We start from the raw sequence: 20,128 nt of genomic DNA, 5'->3' as shown, positions 1-20,128 counted from the left end.
CCAGCAGCACCTTGTGTGTGTCCACAGAGCTCAGGGCTCTTCCCTAGGAGCCCAGCCAGCCCATATCTGTGGGCTCTTCCACAGCACTGCCCCCCACCACCGGCCCACCCCGCACAGAGACCTTCTGTTCCACCATCACCTTTCGCTCAGGAAGGGTGCAGCCTGCGTTAATTCTTTCCCACTTCTCTCCTACCTCAACAAAGTGTCATCCCTTCCCCAAAGTTTCCATACCCAGGGTATCTTCGCTGCTATCACTTCTAGTGCTGTAAGCACCATGCCCCCTCCTCCTACTCCCTCCCCCAAGGGCATTGCTGTGAGCATAAAGGAGCTCTTGCAGGAGTTCAGGGAAAAGAAGGAGTAGGTGACTATTTGTAGCACAACAGCAAGGGGCTTGGCAGTGCAGTATACCCAAGCAGCAACTACAAAACTGGCTTATTTTGGACAGTGGTTGTCCCCAAGTTAACCACTTCTCTGGTGATGGCAGTATAGCCCATCTTTTCATTTAGAGAGACTTTCCAGCTCTTATGCGAGCATGTGCTGATCTAGCCACACCTTGTGCAGTTGCAAGTAAGCTTGAGCCTCCAGGTTGAAATCTGTAGAAGTTTAATACTCAGGCCCTGGCTCTCATTGTAAAAAAAAAAATGCAGAAGTTTAAACTAATTCTCATAAATGGCTACCAAACCAGCAGATGCAGTCAACCTACAGAAGGTCACAAGTAGTCTTCAAGAAGTTTCATTTCCAGTATAATCCAGCAAAGCCAATCTTAAAACAAAGCCTACAGGTAAAGAGAAAATATCACCTCTTAACAAAAAAGTTTTATTCTGACTAAACAAAATGTACAATGTTACCTAAGCACTAGCGAGTTTTCTTGATGTTCAGAATGTTGCAGGTCCATTGAATAACTCCATCACATCTTACATTGTAGTTCGATCGAGCTACTTTTTGCCAGACTTCTTTATTCCACCACTGGCTGCCAAAAGAAACAACACAACTGGTTAAACAACTGACAGAGATCTTAGCTACAAGTTTAGTTCTTTGTCAAATCAAATCCCTGCTAGACTGCCTGTACAACTCAGATCCCCACCAGAGAGTTGGTTTTGCTTTCGCATGTGTTTGTGATCTTACAGACTTTATGCTAAATGAGTAACTTAACATCAGAAACCAAGTCTCCCCTGGAACCAAATGTGCCTCCTAAACCTACAACAGAACTAAATATTTCAACCATTCCTGTGCTCCTCCCTGCACACTGTGCGTTGTTTATTTCTTATACAGCAGTTATATAGTCTGGTCAAATCAAATTTAAAGCTAAAGGAATAAAAGCATCAGTATTTCTAAAACAACGAGAGCCCCCAGTTGGGATTGAAGCTCTACTGGAATTACAAGAGCCTCTGTTCTTTGCACTCTCCATTACTGAAGAGCATAAAGCAGGATCAAGGAATGACACATATTAACACAGCAACAAATGCAGCACTTTTTCTGTCAAATGCCATGTTTTACAGCATGTGTAATCTATGACCAGTGAAAAGGAGAAAAGCACAGGAGGGCTACAGAATTCATGGCTGCAAGGGCTGATAGTCAACAGCAGACTTTGCGCTGTGTTCCAAGAGCGTTGCCTTGCTGTAATAACACAATAATCACTGTCTGCTTTCACTCTCATTGGTCACGGACCAGATGACTGAAATTCATCTAGAAGAAGACAGAGTAATAATGGCAAGTGAGAACAATCAAGAAATACAGACATACTTGCAGCGGAAGCGTACTACACAGAACAAGTTTAGGATGGTAAGGACACAGAAGGGAGGTTCAGGGATTTTTTTTTGCATCAGCATGTAATGCCAAAGACATTCTGTAAGTCCCACACCCAGCACATTTTTTTGTAAGCAGATAAATCAGAGGAGCTAGATTAATTTCAGATAAACAGACAAGAAATATCGCACGTTAGTGGAACTGGATTGCATTCCACTCCAAGAACATCAACTCAAATATGAAATTGCAGAACTGCTGGCTAGGATTTGTAACTTATCATTACAGCCACCGTGTCAGAGGACTGTTTTCATGTTACTCTTCTGTGCTTGTGATCTGCCAGCTTCACTGCCAGCACAGCTCCCAGATACAGGAAGGGTTCTGGGAAGAAACTAGAGAACTAAGGACCAGCAAGTCTGACTTTGGTCTCTGGCAAGATAATAGAGTCCATAATAAAGCAAATGGATAAACAGCTTCATGAAAGTTAACAGGACTTCTGTAAATGGTAAATCCTTACTCGCTGTCCTGCTGGAACTCTCTAAGGGTATCATTTAGTGCACAGATAAAATGAATCCAAGGGATTTCGAATTTCCAAACAGCATCTGACAAGATTCCATGCAAGCATAGTTAGTGAAATTGAATTTGCTGTGGGATTGCTGGGAAGGTCCTTCTAACGCCTCTCAATATTTATTTTTTTCTAAAGAATGAGAAGCAAAGAGTAAAGTTTAACACTCTTTATAGAATGGAGAAGGGATTAGCCATGTTAATGGAACACAGGACAAAAGCACCTCCAAGGAATAGGCAGGATGTACCCTTCAACATCCCTAGTGCAATCACTACAAACGCTGGAGGAATACAGGGTGAGTGGACAGCCTCACACCGACAGAACTCCAGTACCACTGTCTGAAACAACGACTGGGCTGGATGCACCATCAAAACACACTGCAAAACCTCTCCCATGGCACAGCATGCTGCACAGTCACTTAAGCAAAAGCACCAAATCCAGACTTATTTCCAGTCATAGAGTGTTGGTTTTTTGTTGTTGTTTTCCCCGCCAGGAATCTCCTGCTCTTGAAATTCATTCTTCAAGAAAACAATTACTGCACTTGTTAAACTTCCAGAACTGTGGCAAAGCCTATGTGTTTCTTAATGTTCCTGGAAAGAAAAGGGTGGTCTGCTAAAATAAGAGCCCAAATCTCTCTACACCATCCCACGAGAACAGCTTAGCATGCCCGGTACACTTACACCTCCTAAAACAGAAACTGCATCAGTAATTTGGAGGTGAAATTTCACAGTAAAATAAATAAATAAAATTAGCATCTCTTTGTTATTTATCATCTGCAACTGCCATCATCCTACCAGTGCATGTTGAATAACTGAAAGGTACAAGCAAAACCATTAGACTTTTGAAGGCAGCAAGCCCCTTTTTTTCCTATCAGTATGGCACCTCACTTACCGAGGGGCCCTTTTCCAGCAGCCTTTGCTTTCATCTCCTCAAGTTTCTTTTGCTCCTCCTTCTGCTTTTGTTTAAACGCCAGATCTGTCTAAAGAAAAGAACAACAGAGTGTGTTAGCATCTCCTCCCCTGAAACTTTTTAAAAACAACTGATAAGCAATGAGAAAGAAATGTTCTAACATGTACAGTCTTCACAGACAACAAGGCTGAAAGGGACGGTAGGATTTTTCCTTGAAACTCAGGATTTTGAGATTCCTCACCAGTCCAGTCCATGGCTCAGCTTCCTTAAAACTGGGACATTTTCCTCTTCTTCACGCTGAAACTCCCCTTGCTACAATGTGAGCTTTTTACTTCCCTTTTTCCCCCCAAGAGAACAAAATATTGTTTCTCTCTCTGGGTTTTCCAGGATTTTTTTTTATGTTTTTACTAGTAAATCACTCCCTACCATGCTATAAAGAGAAAAAAAGTGAATCAATGCAATGCCCACACATACTACTGCTGTGCTGAGATGAAAGGAGATGTTATTATATCACATTTGCCACACGATATTTTCTTTATATGGCCTGTGTGATTTTTGTTTTGCAACACCTGGTTTTGAGGGTACACATTTAGTGTATGTTCTGTCTCAAACCCTTTCAGGTGGACCTGAAGTTTAGCCACTCCTTGTATTTTACAAGTCAATTGTTCTTTCCAAAGAAAGGGCCGTAGCATACATGCTTAGTTAAATAAATCCCTTTGCTTTCCTTCAAGCTTTCTCCAATTTAAGATTACTTTGATCACTTGCCCTTTTGACAGTCTGTGGCCCCTCCAAATTTTGTTTTCTACAAAGACAAGAGAAGAACTGTCAGTAAGTTAGTCAGCCGGCCAACCACAGCGATAATCAAAATGTTAGCCTGATGTAAGACAAACTCTTGCTTAGCCCCAGACAATTTATCCTTGTAGTCAGACACTGAAGGGTCAGTAACAGGTTTTAGTGTGCCAGAGCAGCCACCTGCCCGTTCACCTCCATCACTTCCCTAGGCCCTGTTCCTACCCACACTTTGACAGTTATCAAGAGCCCGATACCTGCTGTCCTCCCCATACACAGAGCTCTGCAGAACACGAACTCATTTGCAGAACACATTTGTCTGGCAGCTTTACTACAATACACAATATCAGCTTTTACACTGTTGTAACTTGGACACTTGAAAGCCCTTAATTGGCTGTGGCATTTCTCTGATGACAAAACTTATTTATAAAATCACCAATTCATCTTTCAGAGAGGCATCACGTTTACCTTTTTCCAGTCACGGCTGCCACAACCCTCAGAAGCAGAAACAGATAAGGGGAAGGGGATGGAGATGGGGACGGTGAAGGGGATGCCCCCCCCGGCGCCCTACCTCATCCAGGTCCTTGGACTGCTTCTTCGGCTGCTTCAGCGGCTTCTTCTTGCCGCCTGCAAAGACAGAGAGCTCCGTGAGGCGCGGCTCGGCGCGGCGCGGTGCCGGCGGCCCCGGGGCCCGGCCTTACCCTCCCGGCCCGACATGGCGCCCGCCCCGCTCCGCTCCGCGCCGCTCCGCGCCTCAGCCGCCCGCTTCCGCCCGGCCCCGCGCCTCAGCCGCCGCCGCCGCCGTCACCGCCCGGAGCTCGGAGATTTCCGCTTCCGGGCCGGGCCCGGGGCAGGTAGGGCAGGGCCCGGGGATGCGGAGCTGAGGCGGGCGGGGAGGGGGGGGGGCACCGGGAGGGCCTCGGTGAGGTGAGGAGGGGGCGTGCGGGGGGTCCCTGTGGTTGTGGTGTGCTGTGTCGGGAGGTGTACGGCGGGGCTGTGTAACGGGGCGGGTGGGGGCAGACCCCAAATGTCTCCCTCTGGGACCGTCCCTTCCTTGGGGCACGGCTGTGGTGTCGTTGCCACCTGAAGGCACACAATCAGGACGGCTCGGGGCGGAGGGGACCCTAAGGAGCACCCGGTTCCAGCCCCCTGCCACACGCAGGGCCCCACCCGCTAGGGCAGGGTGCTCAGAGCCCCCCCCCCCTGACCTGGCCTGCAGCACCTCAGGGATGGGGCAGCCTGTGCCAGGGCCTCGCCGCCCCCTGGGTGGAAAAGAAAATTCATATGTACAACTTCTTAAATTAACAAAAAACATGTACCAAGTATCAAGCTCTCTCGTGCCATTCATTTGTTGTTTTTTAGTGTTGTTTTGGTCAAAACCTCGTATAATCGTACCCAAACTCCATAAAAAGCCTTAGTTGAAAGTTTGCCCGTTTATCGTTTTTAGAGGAATGTGCCAAGTAGAAAATTAAAATCTTTACGTATCAATGCAGACATTAAGCAGGAATAAGCAGTCTGCTTTTGCAGGGTAAGCAAGAACGTTAAAGCTATTTAAAATGTCTGCATTTGCTGCTTGGTGGTTGTATGGTCTTTTGGCTCTTCCTTGTATTTTAGTTTTGTAGGTAGTCAATTAGAAAAAAAATTATGTACACGTTAGCACTTCTGTGTTTTCTCTCTGCTTTCAACTCTTCAATGCTTCATATATCTGTGGAGTATAAAATACAGGGAATGATTGAACCTCTTTTCTTCACCTTTTTGAGTTCTTTATTTTTTTAACCCCTCTAAATTTTTTTTTCTGTTCTTTTCCAGAGCTGTTAGCACAAGTGACACAGTACACCAAGCTCAAACGTGAAAACACAGAACAAAATTTCCAATGGCAGTCACTTCTGCACTGAAGCATTAAATTACTCTGAAGCTACTCCTGCTGATACTGGATCTGTAACATGTGATTGCTATTCATGCAACGAGCAAATCAGTAATCAAAAAACATGGCAAAAGTACTTAATAACAGCAGAAAAGCAGGAATCTCTGGCAGGACTGTCCTTTGAAAACTGTGGAACATGTCCTAGGTGAGTAACAGCATGAAACTAGTGATGGTTTGGTCATTCTAGAATTTTATTCATGTTCTGATGCATACATGTAGTTTTAAGAGGTGTTTACCAGCCTTATTTTAATAAAATTTTTCTTCATCCTTGTAGCACTTTTCTTCAGTGAGCAAATTCAAGACATGGGGCCAATGAAATATAAATCAAGTGTATCCTCGGTGTCCTGTGGCCTGCAATATCACCATTTTATGATAAAGTGCTGCCAAAAAATGAATTTACACGTGGTGCGAACTTACTGTTCCTCGGGACCTAAGCAGCCTGAAGCCAAGTCAGCAATAGAAACAGCCAGGGGTCTTCTCAGCCGGCTGACAGAAACTGGGACTGTTATGGGGAAAAGCTCCCTTCAAAAAATATCTGCAACAGGCAAGAGTTGGTGGGACAAATATGAAGAGTTTGTTGGCATTAATGAAGTTCGAGAGGCTCAGGGAAAAGTGACGGAGGTAAATGTGGACAAAACATTAAAAATAAATAAATTTTAAAATTAAAAGTTTAAAAATTATGAGTTAAGCAATATGAAGCATGAACACTGCGAGGCAAAAAAGGAGCCTCCAAAGAGAACTATGACTTTCTGCTTTAACTAGCTGTGAGGATACTATGATTGTGTTCTAGTCTAGTCGTCTTATTAAATGTAGCATATCCCCTAGATTGTAATGGAGTGCTTTTGTTTGTTTGTTTTTGTTTTTTTCCTCCCTGAAATTCATATAACTATCAATTTAGATGTGCCTGGTAATAAGCCTCTAAAATAAATAATCTCTCTTCTCAGGCTGAAAATGTCTTTATGATAGCTCGAGGCATAGTACGAGAGGCTCGTGAAAACGTAGAAGCCCAACAGACTAAGCTGAAGGAGATTCGGGACCGCTTAGACAGGGTCTCTCGGGATGACACCCAGTACTTAGAGCTGGCTACTCTGGAACACAGGTTGCTGCAGGTAACTTGTTGGTATTTGAGTGATGGCAAATACAATGAAAACTTGTGTGCGTTGCTTTTATTGGTAGAGACTGGTGTTGTAGATGCATCTTACTGTTGAAGAACAGTGGTCTAAGCTAGTCTTTATTATACTTGTTTTAATTAAAGTAATTATTGTAGATGATTTGATATGCAATGGAAATCATATGCTGGTGTTAAAACAAGGTAGTAAATTTGGAGACAAAAGCTGAAAGAATGAACCTAGCAAACTAATTGTTTGAGTGATGACAGGTGCATGCCAACAAAAAGCTAAGATTCGAGGAATTAACCTTCCATGTGATGAGGAAAGTTCACTTCTGGCTGTTAACCCATCAAAACTCTCTCATCTGTCTTCCATCTGGCTGCAACACCCAGTCAGTTTTCTAAGGCTTTTGTCAGAGAGCAAAAGAGCCAGGCTGCTCCACGAGGGAGGATGAGCAAGAAGATGAGGTCAACCACAGCACAGGCAGGGGCGGTATCCTGTACCCACAGGGTGCAGTCCTGCAGCACCTCACCTGGATGAACCATGGTGATAAGAACATGTTCTTCAACAGTCCATCAGTCACAGATAAAGGCAGGGTAGCAGCCAAAGTCAGCCCAGAAATCTAAATGAAACTGCAAGGACAGCAGGAAAAAAGGCACGCCTATGGCAAAGCTCAGGCAAGGAGTGGGTACACGAACCTGAGCTTAAATGGAGCTCCTGGATCAATGCACAGAGCAACAGAAAAGAACTAAAGAGAGCTGTCCAAATAATACTTCAAGTCTGTGCAGATGAAATCTCAAGAATAGAGCTCTGCATGACTACGAAGGAAGGTAGAGCTAAAATTACCACTGTCTGTAAGGTGGTATCTCTGTGTTACAAGAGGAATGTGTGCTTAGAAGAATGGGATAATTTGGGGAATGCACTTAGCTGACAGACAGGTTCGCTACTATAAAAAACAGCAGAATTTTACTTCAGGAAAATAACCATAATACTTTACAGTGTTTTGCTGAAATATAGTGGCTTACAAAAGGAATTGCCATGCTGAAGCTGGCAAAGGCAGAAAAGGAAGATGCACACGTGAGCAGAGAAAGAAAGAGAAAGCAGAAGAATGAGAAGTATGTATGTTCATGAAATTAACCTATCCAGGACACCTTTTTTAGTCCTATTTTCAGTTCCCATTTTAGGTGTCTTAGAATTGAAAGAGAGAAGCATGGTAAAGGTAGTGTTTGGCAAAGTAGGCAGAGCCAAAAAACTGTACCTGGTGAGGAGAGAAAAGCTTTGCCTGTGTGTACCACTTTCCTGTCATCAGCATATGACAGATTGTTGTGTAGATGATCTTCAGTTGCAATTCTTGATGACCTTTTCTATTTCTTAGGTTTGAGTTGAAATGATGTCTCGCTGACTGAAGTAGGATTAATAAAGAAAATAAAAAGGGAAAATTATGAAACAGAACTAATGCTTCATTTCCCTTTTTTTCATCATTTTCATTTTTCACGCTTTTTTCAGCTTCATGTTATAGCTTCTTCAAATCAAAATGTGTTTCTTGCAGGAAGAGAAGAGGTATCGAGCTGCCTACTTAAACGCAGAAGAATCTGAGCGAGAAAAGTTCTCTCTCTTCTCTGCAGCTGTAAGGGAAAGCCACGAGAAAGAGCGAACAAGAGCTGAAAAAACAAAGAACTGGTCTATTATTGGCTCTGTACTGGGAGCCATTATAGGTGTTCTTGGTTCTACTTATGTTAATCGAGTAAGGCTGCAAGAATTGAAAGTCTTGGTGCTTGAAGCACAGAAGGGCCCAATAAACCTGCAAGAAGCCATCAAAGAACAGGCCTCCAGCCATTACTTGCAGCAGAAGGATCTCAGTGACGTCATAGCAGACCTGAAAAACATGCTGCAAGCAAGGACATCACAGGAAATAAAAGAAGGTGCTTTGTTAGCAAGAGGAGACAGGAATGACTCCATAAAACTAGATTCTATTTTAATTCCTTTAAAGGAGCAGCTAAACTACACTAAACAAGTCAGTTCATGTCTTGGGAGTTTACAACAGCAGTTTAACAGTCTGCAGGAAAGTATAGCACAAATAATTTCTGACGTGCAGAGCGTTAAACTTGCAGTTCATTCTAGACCTCTGGAAAGAGTAATGCCGAGATCTTCAGCAGAGGGTAAGGGACAGGCTTCTGCTGTGAGAGATGTGATCATAGAATTGTGTGACACAGAGCGGAGACTGGAATCACAAATCAAGAGAAATTCTATTTACAGCACTGCAATCACATGTACTGTGTTTGCTGTTACTCTGCCAGTACTCTATATGATACTTAAAGGAAACTGATCTCTAACTAATTGCTGTAATTTACTAGATTAATAAAAGTAAACTTGCGCTCTAAGTACTTAGAGTACAAGTCCGCATAAATTTGCACTAGTGTTTCTCATTATGCTTTCTGCTGTACAGCTGGAAAACTTGTAAAGGCTGTCCATCTGCTGCTGCAGGCTCCGTGTTAAGCCTTTCACTTGCAGTGTGTCTTTTAATTCCTCAAGTGAAGGAAATTGTATTGCTTCATCTGTTGACTTCATTCACGGTTTCGTTCTTCTACAGTCTCGTACTGCATATCATGCCAATCAGTGACCTTCATTCCGGAGCTGTATTTGTGATTTTTCAGTTCAAATGATTCTTTTAATCTAGCATTGATCAAAGTGCTTCATGTGTAATCCTTTATAATTTAACCCCTGATTTATTCATAATTTTGCAGTTTGTTTATACACAAAACATTAGGAGTCATTTTACTAATCAGGTAAATACGTATGCCCTTGCCTGTTTTTTGTTTTTTTTTTTAATTATTCTAGATACAGTGCGATAGTTTGCTATATAACAGGGGCCATATGAACCAAGGAAGATTTAAGTTATCATGGTACAAAGTATAGCTTCACGAGTCTGTACAGCCAGATGGTACATTTAAAACATGATTAAATTACACGTGGTAGCTTTCTCCTAGAACTGTTTATAATGAAGCGTCCAAAAACATTTCTGGAGCTTTAGCCATGTTAGTTACAGTTCCATGCCATCGAAGGCTAATAGACAGGGAAAGAGAAAAAGGATTCAGATATAGAGATATGTTAAGTATGGTGATGTTCATTCTGCAGGTGCAAGCCAATTGTCCTTTCCCTACAGCCTCCTTAACCTGTCATTCACTAGCCATTTTGTGGTTGTAGTAGTCATCTATTGAGCAATCGCTTTCTTATTCCTACTAGTATCTTTTATTGGAACTGTCTTCAGTTTTTATTCTTTCAGTTTTGTCCTGCCTGGAAATTAAAATGCTGATCTACAGCGGGTGTTTGTAAGATGGTACTTTAATGATAACAGTGCTATGCAAGCTACTCCAAAATAATATGTGGGAAGAAGTGAAAAGTTCAGCTGCCTTATTTTCTGGGAAGGGATGAAGAATGGCAGAACGAAGAAAAATGCTGTCTTAACAGCTAAACATTAGCATCTCTATGGACAAACAAAAAGTTTTTAGTTTCACTGTGATAAGAAATAGTTTTCTCCCTATGATGGCAGCAGATAAGCAAACCAAACTTGGAACTCCTGCTCTGCTGGGCATTTCTGTGAAACCTTGGCGAAGGTCTGCCAACCTCACCCCATGCTCCAATGCCTTTGTGTAAGCGTTTCACAATGACGAAGTTGTTTAATATACACTCTGTGTGTTTGTTGTTGTTTTTTTTCGGTCAGTCCGTTTTTTTGCCCAGTAACCATATGAAAAGAGTTTGAGGTTTTGATTGTAAGCTTCTAAGATTGTAAGATCTTTGGGACAGGGACGTTTGCTCGATGAGGCACCTACTTCATTTGGTATCGTTAGTGCTATTAGAATATGACTGAATAAACACCATTAGGAAAGACCTGTGATGATTCACTGCTTGTAAGAGATGAAATATGCAAAAGGTGGTTTTGGGAAGGACTGCTGCTGATTTATATATTGATTACTTGGTGTGTAAAGTGAACAAGCATTTGTCAGGGAAGCTGTTTCATCTGATGGCTTGAGACCTGAGATAAAAATTCTCATCCGTTTACCCGCATCAAGAAGTGCATACAGATTAATGCAATTTTTCAAATCTAGTATTACATTTTCTCATGTTGTGAATGTTTCTACGGGTTCTACTTCTTGCAGGAAAGTGATGAAAATCAGAGAAGTGTGTAATCAAAGGGGAAAGGATGGTACATTGGTTCTATTTGTAGTTTCCAACAGTAGTTGCTGAATTGTATTCTTTTTTTTTTTTCCCTGGTTTAACTACCTAACGTCAGGCCCCCTTACTAGGTAAATGGCTGAATTTTAAATATTCATCACTGAAAAGCATGGGTTATATATGTGAGCACGATTATAAAATGCTGAATGTTAGGTGGCAAAACATGAAAGTAAAGGCAACACTGCTCACTGAAATGTGTGTATTTTTGAGTAACATCAGAAAATGAGTAGCGGTCTGAGGTTAAACATATATGACAAATAAAGAACAGGAAAATCAAGAGTTGCTTATTGTTTTAAAGCAATCTGCTTTTTTTCCATTGAAAGAAGGTATGATTGTAGGTAGCTTTAACCTGGAGCTACAGGAAGGAAAAGCCTGTCAATGAGATCAGTAGCAAATAGATCTGTGATGAGGGAGAGCTTAAAATACAAAGCCTGAAATTTGAGAAGAGCTGGATGGTGTGATATACACCAAGATGAAAATAACTGGATTTCATCCTCCATGGGGGGTTTGGAAGATTCAGGAATAGGTTCTCTGTGCGGTGTCGTACAGCTGGCAGGATTCATTGTTACATTCGATTACTGTGGTTGTGCTCTGCCTTAGTAAATCCTCATGCGAAGTGACAGCAGAATCATTTCAATTAGGAAAAAAACAACAACAACTTGTAATAACAATTAGGAGGACAGATGTGTATGTTCCCTCAATCCTGCATTAATCATCACTTTGTTGTGGCAATGGCATGCAGTTTGGTACTCCACCATATGCGTACCCCGGAGCCAGAAGGTGTGGCTGCAGCACCAACAGCTGTACCTGGAGCTAGCTGAAGGCAAGATCCAGGAAGACACTGCGACATGGACTGTACTCCTAATCTGTTCCCTACTTTATGCTAAATCTCTGTCATGGCAACACAGGTGGTAAATACACAAGTTTGAACAAAGCCAGCACAGCTGCACACTGCAGTGTTTTATCTGAGTGCTCCCATTAGTTCAGGTACATTTGCAGTACTGACAGTGCCTTGCTCTATAGACAGTGTGACATCTCCTGATGATTCATGCAAGGCCAAGTGAATGGTTCGTTGTTGTCCTCTTCTTAGGCTACGCTAGTTTTTTTGTTTTGTTTTTTTTTTTTTTTTTTAAAAAGTGCTGTGCAGATTTATTCACAAAGTTTACAATGGGTAGTTGAGTTTTGCTTTTGGAATGAGGTCTTTGAGCTGAAGCTTTCCTCATGCAGGAGAATTCTGCTTATTAAGCACTTCAGACACATTCTTGCTCTCTCTAAGCAAAATCCTCTCTGGGTAGGATGGCTCAGCCAGCCCCCTTTCCCAAATGTTCATCAGCTCAGAGGGATGGTGATTGCAATATTGCAATATGATAGATAATACTGCAATATTGCAGTACTTTTTGCAGGTGCTAATGAGGCCAGGGATTGACGTATGCATTATGTGTAGATCAGAGAAAGCCAGTGCTGTCTGAGGTTATTTCCACTCTTAACCAAACACAGAAGCTGAGTTGAGCAGGAACGTGGTAACAGCGACAGGAAGCTTGCTGGTGGACAATAACTACAGAAAAATGAGCGGCAGTGGTCTGAGCTTGGCTCCTGCCAAGCGCTTTTGAGTTCTTGTTGCTCTATGAGAAACCACTGTTAACTCAAAAGCAAACAGCCTAATGGCTATGGGGAGGAGAAAAAAAAAAAAGGCATAAGGCATTCAATGAGGTCAGTCAGTACAGACTTCTAACAGTAAGTGCATTCTGAAGAGAAAACTTGCCATTCCGTCCAGTCGGGAAAGAAATATCAAATGTTGCTTATGAGTTCAAAACAAAAGAGACTATCTGTGGTATTGCAATCAGGGCGTGTATATATATATTTATTAATACGTAAGTTTTGAACATCCTGACAGCCTGAGATCCTGGCTGGAGATTGCAGGTGCTCCTGTTAATTTGATGGTAACTATGTTTAGCAAAGACAGTTTCTTCCACAGAGTTTTTCAAGAAATCCTTCCCTTGCTGTGGAGCTGAGGAGTTAGAAATGTCCTGTTTAATTCAGGAACGGGATTGAGATTTGCAGTAGGAGGGAGGTTTGTGAGCTACTGAAGGAGAAACAATGCTGGGTTTGTCCGTAATATATTTAGATATGTGTTTTATTGCCAGATTTTTGCTAGCAAGTTTCATATTCATGACCTGCCTTGCAAAACATGGAGGAGTGCAGGCAGTCTCTGGTGTTTGACATTTGGTGGGTAGCAAAACAAGGTGTGGGCTTAAATACAGCAAAAGACATCTGGGCCACAGTTTTTGTTTTTATGGAAAGTTAAGTGTTCAGGTAATTGGTTGTGGCAAGAGTTTGGAGTTTCCATCGTGGGAAGTTAAGGATAATGTAGACAAACGTTTCTAGGTTTAATGTAGATATAAGTGGATCCTGCCCTGGGACAGTATGGATTCAGTCAAATGCTTCCAGCCTTCTTTGTTCTAGGAATCATTGCTTTTATTATTTATAATTTATTTCAGTAAATGGAAGGGAGTGGGAGAGTCCATGGACAACTTGATGTCATAGGCATCCTAGTGCAGGTTATCCTGTAGCAGAAGTTATAACAGAATAATAAAGCATTCAGCTAAGAAAATAATCACCCATTTCCTGTGGGTCGTGTGGTGTTAGGCACCAGGAGAGAGGGAAAATGCATATTGCAGCTGTACGTACATGCATGAAGAATGACCCTACAAGTATCACATGAGTAACAATTTTTCAGAATCAAATTTGTAAGGTGCCTACTCAAATAACTTTGAAATACTATACAAGGATTTTTTTAAAAAGCTGTTTTTAATAGAACTTTGTATGCTTCTGCAATAAGCCTTTGTTTTTAAATGGCTGCAGCCTATGCTGGCCTTTCTGTGAGTTTGCCAGAGGCAAGTTAGCCCATTAAAGATTATTCTATTTAAATATCGGCATATCCTAAGCTCTCAGGAACTGCCCTCTGCATCAACACGTGTATATATATTCATAAATATATACATGTAAATGTGTGTTGATTCCTTGAGCTGATCACCCAGTGCTCTCTATCAGTTTGGTACACCTGATCTGCTTCAGGAAAACCTCTAGTTCTTGCTGTTCACGGTGGAGAGTGTGACAACTTGTGACACTGGACATATCACATGTAAATATTTTTGCCACAGGTCTGAGATAAATGGATGACCACAAGCATCCCCAGGTTCTTTTGCTGTGTTCTGCAGAGGGGAGGGGGAAAACAAACAAACAAAAAAAACACAAAGCTGTGCAAACAGGTGGTGCTAAGAGAGTCTCTCACTAGGTTCCTGCAGGTTCTGGGCTGTTGGGCACCAGATCTTAATGCTCTTTCCAAATGTCCTGGCAAACTGAAAACTGGAAAGGAGCGGAGTCAGCTTTAAAGTAGGGCAGATGTGGTCAACCTTCTGTCGGTCCCTAAAGTCACTGTTCTTGATGCGGTTTATGGCCAGAAGCTATAGACAGTACTCAGATATCCCTCGTGATTTTCTTAATCAGTCTCATCCCCTGCTTGGATGGGAGGAAGAGGAAGAAGAAAATCAAAAGGAGTATAAGCAGCTGCTAGTCTTGTGATTACCATAATAGTTACGTAAGAAACTTAGCTAACCTGCTTAGAAGCAGACGTGAACAAGGGCTTTTACAGAGGAGAATCCTTTGTGGATTTAAATATGTAAAAACGCCTCTGAACAAATGGAAATAAACTGTTTAAGTCAAATTTGTCCCATAATGTAATGTTTGTTGTGTCGTGCTGATTTCAGCTGTGCAACGCTTGAGAACTAGCTTCTTCTCTCGTTTAGTTGACAACAGGACAAGATTTTATGCAGAGCAATCGAAACTCCTCCCTGCTGAGGGAGATTGTAGGGCTGTGGTGGTTTTAGGATGTGCTGGTGGCTTCTGAGGGCTGGGAGTGCAGGAACAGGAGTGGGAAGGCTGTGCTCTGACTGCCCTGCAGCACACGGCAGCTTTCTGCCCTGCTCCCTCAGCCAGCCCTGCCGTGGGACGGGAGGAAAAGCTGCTCTTTTCCAGTCTGCTCTCTTGGTATTTGTGGTGGTTTTCGCTGCTTTTTTAAACAAAGCTTGCAGATGTTTACCAGGCTGAAGGGGCTGCAGGTCGGGACTGGCTCTGGAGGAAATGTACAAAGGGGATTAGTGTTTGGAGGCAGGAATGGGTTGGAGCAAAGGGAAAAAAAAATAAATAGTTTTTTACAATCTTAGTCACCAAAGCTGGATTTCATTGGAAGCGATTTGAGTGCAGTTAAAATGTCTGATTTGTGAGATGGGGATAGTGAGCTCTAACCCCAACAGGCTGTAGTTTGCGATAAGGGTATGCGTTCCTCAGCACAAGGCAGGATCACGTATTTTTTACCTCAAAAAAATGGATTTTGGGGGTGCGAACAAGAGAGGCTGGTGGAGCAAAACAAAGAGGGCAGGCATTTAGCGACCCCGCAGTCCCTGGGCCTCCCACCAGCAGCCTTCTTCCACAGCGTCCCTGTGAGGGGCAGGCTGGATGTGAGGGAAAGGCTCTGCCCTGAGGGGTGGTCGGGCACCAGGATCGAGAGGCGTTTGGACAACGCTTTCAGACACGCGATCTACTTATTTATTTGAGTATTTATTTATTTATGCATTTATTTATTCATTTATCCAGTTGCACTCGCCTCTCCCACCCCCTCAGCCACCCCGTGAGGCGCACACTGAGGAGGCACCGCCGGCCACCCCCCCCCCCCAGGCTCCGCTGAGGGGAGCGGGCAGACCCCAAGCCACGCCCCCCGCGCCGCCGACAGCCAATGGGAGCCCGCCGCCGTCCGCTGGGGCGGGAAAGGGAGAGGGGAACCGGAGAGGGGCGTGGCCACCGCGCACGGCCGGCTGCTATTGGCGGAGCGCGGCGGGGGAGGCGGGGCCAGGCGGAGGGGGCGTGGCCAGAGCTCCGCGGCTCGGGGCGGGCGGCGGGGAGCGGCGCGGCTGGAGCGGGGCGGCAGGTGAGGGGCGGCGGGGCCGCGGTGGGGGGGGGGGGGGCACCGGTATCGCTGCCGGTGCTGCCGCTGCAGCTGCAGCGCCCAGGCTCGGGGAGAGCCACCGGGAGCGTCGGCGGGGGTCAGCGGCCGGCGGCAGGTGCGGCCCGGGGGCCGCGCTTTGTCTCGGCGCAGGGGATGGGCGCGGCCGGGCGGGGGCGCGGGACCGTGGGGGGGCACCGGGGGAACCGGGAGGGGACAGGGGGGGATCGGGGTGAGGGCACGGAGCCCCCCCGGCATCCTCCCGCCGCACACAGCGCTGTAACGGGTGGCCGCCCCCGCCCCGGTTTCATCCCCGGTTTCCCTCCGGTGAACCGGGAGCAGCACCGGGAGCCGCCGGCTGCTCCGGGCGCCCCTACGAGAGAAAGGAGCCGCGAGCCGGCGGGCTCGGGGTGTTCCCGGCGGGTGCTGGCCGCGCTTTGCTCGTTTCTTTGCTCGCTTCTTGCACCGAGGCTGCGGGAGCCCCGGTGGGGGGGCTGCGATGCAGAAGGAGCGGTCCCGGTGCTGCTCCCGTCGCGTCCCGCTGCGTGTCGGTGGCCGGGAGCTAGAGGTATGGCACCGCTGCGGGACGAAGGCGCTGCCGTGGGGTCATTGTGCGGAGCCCCTCGTGGGCAGCCGGCGTCCCGCTGCCGGTGCCGTGCCCCGTTTGCAGCCTTCACGGGGTTGCTTTGGTTGGGGACCTCCAGCGGAGTCCCAGGAGAAGCAATCACACAAGTTAGCAGCCTGCATGGAAACCCAGCGTGGGGCTGGGCAGGCTGCCTCCACGCTCACCCTCATTTTCATGGAGCCCTTTTGGGGTCTGCACGCCGGGGATTTGCCCAAAACAGAAATCTGGCTAGAAACCATATAGCCTGGTCGCATATGGAATTTTCTCTTTAAATTTTTTCCGACATGTGAGAAGGGTTAGGTTAGTAATGCGATTAACAATATTTAATAAGATTAAAATTACCGGCATAACTCTCTGGAGCAAGGTGGGTGCGGACTGTCAGCGGCTGACGCTCCCATCTCTGCTTTCTCCCACCTCAAGTGCTGCGAGGAGTCCGAGCTCCTAGCCCTGACTCCCTTTTTGGGAAAAAAAAAACAAAACATTTCTGCCCTCATCTGCTGACAGCTCAGGTGTGCCCCCACCGTGGGTTGGTCTCAGATAAGAGCAGAGGGAAGAGGAGCGCACCGAGCTGCCTTTGTGCTCGGCAGGGCTGTTCCTGCAAGTGCTGTGGCTGCTGGCACGCTCCGGCTTTCCTGGCAGCCTCGGCGGGGACCGCAAGGACTGAGCGAGCCTGGAAAAGTTGCTGCCGCTGCTGATGGTGGCCCCGTGTCCCTGGGGAGAGGCTGCTGGCCAGAGCAGCGTGCTGCGAACAAAGCAAAACCCACGCGGGATGCCTGCATGGTGGGTGCTATCCGGCTCTGTGCTAGGAGGGAAGCGATCCGGTCCCGCTTGCAGCCCTCCAGCGCTGCTGCCGGCTTCCTGGGGAGGCTGGGTGAGCAGCAGGCAGGCTCGGTGTCCTCTTCAGGAGCTGCAATGCTTTATGCTTCGGTGTGACTTGGCGAGGGGAGGTTCAGAGGGAGGTGAAGCAGCCACCTCCCACAAAGGCTTGGTATTTTCCGTGGTAAAAGCCCTACCTCCGAACCAGCGAGATTCACGTTATTTTTATTCTGTCATCTTCCCCTACATCCCGGTCCTTCCTGCTTCTCAAAGCAAACCCCTCAGGACTTCGGTTTCTCCTCCTCCCTGGCAGCCCCTCCATCTGTTATTTTTTTTTTGTTGGTTTTGTTTTGTTTCTAGCTCTCGGGTTTTTCCCAAGAAAAACTTCAAATTGGCTGTGGCGGCCAAGTTCTGAGCCGAACCCTCCCAGCCTCGTATGAGGGCATCCTGGAGGAAGATGATAGGGCTTTGATCCATCCTAGCTCGCAGGCTGGTAGCAGGCAGAGGAGGCATGAGCCTGCCTGCTTTCTGGGAGGAATTAGCCCTCTAGATATGAGCTAAGCAGGGCTTGGACGGGTGCCCCTCGCTCCTCTGCATCTTCAGCAAAGTGTCCCTGTGCCTGGTGGAGCCCTAGGCTTGGGGCTTGCTTACCTGCATCTCTCTCAGGTGTCTGGCTGCAGGATTGTTGGGTGGATTCATCTTTTGCTGCTTTTGCTTTTGTCACAACGTGCCTGCTGGTCTCTCGTTGTGCTGGTGTCATTATCTTATCCTGTTGTTTCGGTGGTCTGATGGTTGTGGTGATGTCTCCACAGGAGCCTTCTCTGAGTGTTGGCCGTTCTGGTCTTGGTGCTGGAGGGGAGTTATTAGGAAGAGCCTGCACACCCTTCTCAGGGGCGAGCATCCAAGATGTGTGCAGACCCTGTGACAGGACAGGGTTGTTCTGGCAGGCGGCTGGGTTTGGGTGGGAAACTGCAATTTTGAGGACTGCAGAGCCAGCAGCGTGGTGCAAGCCACGCGGCCTGCCTTCCCTCACCATCCCACACCCAGCGAGCCCCCAAACACCACCCACGGGGATTTCGGGGTGCTCTCTCTCCCCAGAACCATACAGGAGATTGGCTTTTGTGCTACCACCGAGTGTGCCATGGCGATACCCGGGACGTGCAGCCCCGAGCGGGACGTTGCGGCCTGTGCCGACACGCGCCCTGCTGATGGAGGACCGCGGGGCTTGGCGCCGGCTCCTCAACGTGCTGCTTCTCCCCTTCTGCTGGAGTAATAAACACACAGGACTCGTTTTCATTGCTTTTTCACTGCTAATATATATATATGTATTTTTAGCCAAGCGTTAACTAAGACATCTGAGTTATTTTTGAGGTTGCAGGAAGCAATTTAGGTCTCCCTTTCATTAACTACAAGTCAGCGCTGCCTCCCGAGGCTTATGGAAAAAAGGCCAAAAAAAAATAAATGGTATCAGTTGAGGTGGATTGTTTCTTCTTCCATTTGGCACAAATTAAAGTCATTATAATACTGAATCACTTTAATTGTTTGTTGTTTTTTTTTTTAATAGCCTGCTTTTAAGGTTAGGATTTCACTTTCAAATCCTGCCTGCCACCCCCGAAAAGGAAAGAAAAAGGGGTTGGAAAATGGAGCACAAAGAGCTTTTGTGTTAGCGTGATCTGGTAGGAAGATTTTAAAAGTCAGTAAAAATGTGAGATGAATCTTCAAATGATAGGGATCCTAAGGAAATTCCCAGATGCCAGATTTTAATTGCATGTGAACTTTCCTTATTTGCTTGCAGTATAAACACTGCAAGTACTGTAAAGAGCGCTTCTTCTGCGCCTGGCAAATGAGTGAGTTTTCGCGTTGCTTTTGGCTTTGAAGTTTAGCTGTGGAACAGCACAGAGCTGTGGGCTGAGCTTCCCCAGCCTCTGCTCTGTGCCAGGGCTTCTGCTTTCAAACCCCCCTCAGCCCCAGAGCTGTTCTCGTTGAGAAAATGAGAGCTCATCGCCCGAAGTGTCTGGGTGTTACCATTTTATCTTGGAGCTTGTATCTGTTCCCATCCTGTCTCATGTGGAAGGTCTTTTGTCCGTGTCACGGGCTGTTTTTAAGGCTGGGGCCGTAGGTGTGGTGACTTTGTGGTGGTGGTGGCTTGGCTGAGCTGCTTTGGTGCTGGGGACCAGGGGCTGGGAGCTGTGCGACCGCTCACTCCAGGTGCCCACCTAGAGTTTGGGGCAAGCTATTGGGATTAATATCATTAACCAAATGGGTTTGCCACTAGTGAGCGTATCTGCAGGTCCAAAGAATTTCAAGTTGTTGCTATTTTCATTCTCTTGTAGTTTTCCTTCATTCTGAATCTGAGGGCACTGCTGCCTTTGGAGCTTTAGGGTTTTGGGGAACAAGTGTGTCAGTTCATCCCAGC

General features: G+C 45.8%; 2 protein-coding genes and 1 long non-coding RNA gene across 6 annotated transcripts in view; 2 read left to right on the top strand and 1 right to left on the bottom strand.

The window, feature by feature from the left end:
• Positions 1 to 795: 795 nt before the first annotated feature.
• On the bottom strand, positions 796 to 4,844 carry LOC137862263 (uncharacterized). The gene is made up of 4 exons (XR_011100152.1): positions 4,708 to 4,844; positions 4,578 to 4,633; positions 3,200 to 3,287; positions 796 to 970 (listed from the first exon to the last, which is right to left on the bottom strand). It is a non-coding gene; the product is annotated as an uncharacterized lncRNA (long non-coding RNA).
• CCDC51 (coiled-coil domain containing 51) lies at positions 4,725 to 14,497 on the top strand. Of its 3 annotated transcripts, none has more exons than XM_068694103.1 (5): positions 4,725 to 4,860; positions 5,816 to 6,075; positions 6,205 to 6,551; positions 6,875 to 7,039; positions 8,589 to 14,497. In XM_068694103.1, the coding sequence occupies exons 3-5, from the start codon at positions 6,234 to 6,236 to the stop codon at positions 9,363 to 9,365; spliced, it is 1,260 nt and encodes a 419-aa protein (XP_068550204.1). In that variant the 5' UTR covers positions 4,725 to 4,860; positions 5,816 to 6,075; positions 6,205 to 6,233; the 3' UTR covers positions 9,366 to 14,497. The 3 variants fall into 3 exon arrangements, with proteins under 3 accessions (XP_068550204.1, XP_068550205.1, XP_068550206.1); XM_068694104.1 differs by having other exon boundaries at positions 4,860 to 4,933; XM_068694105.1 differs by lacking the exon at positions 4,725 to 4,860 and adding an exon at positions 5,005 to 5,534.
• A 1,669-nt stretch (positions 14,498 to 16,166) lies between these two features.
• Positions 16,167 to 20,128, top strand: part of PLXNB1 (plexin B1) — a 74,576-nt gene continuing 70,614 nt past the window's right edge. For both annotated transcript variants that reach the window (XM_068694282.1, XM_068694278.1), the window contains exon 1: positions 16,167 to 16,256. The gene's annotated coding sequence lies outside the window, so the exon portion shown is untranslated. The remainder of the gene's footprint in view (positions 16,257 to 20,128) is intronic.

Source organism: Anas acuta, chromosome 11, assembly GCF_963932015.1.
Source record: "Anas acuta chromosome 11, bAnaAcu1.1, whole genome shotgun sequence".
NCBI classification, from domain to species: Eukaryota; Metazoa; Chordata; class Aves; order Anseriformes; family Anatidae; genus Anas; species Anas acuta.
This window is presented reverse-complemented; position numbering and strand designations above follow the sequence as displayed.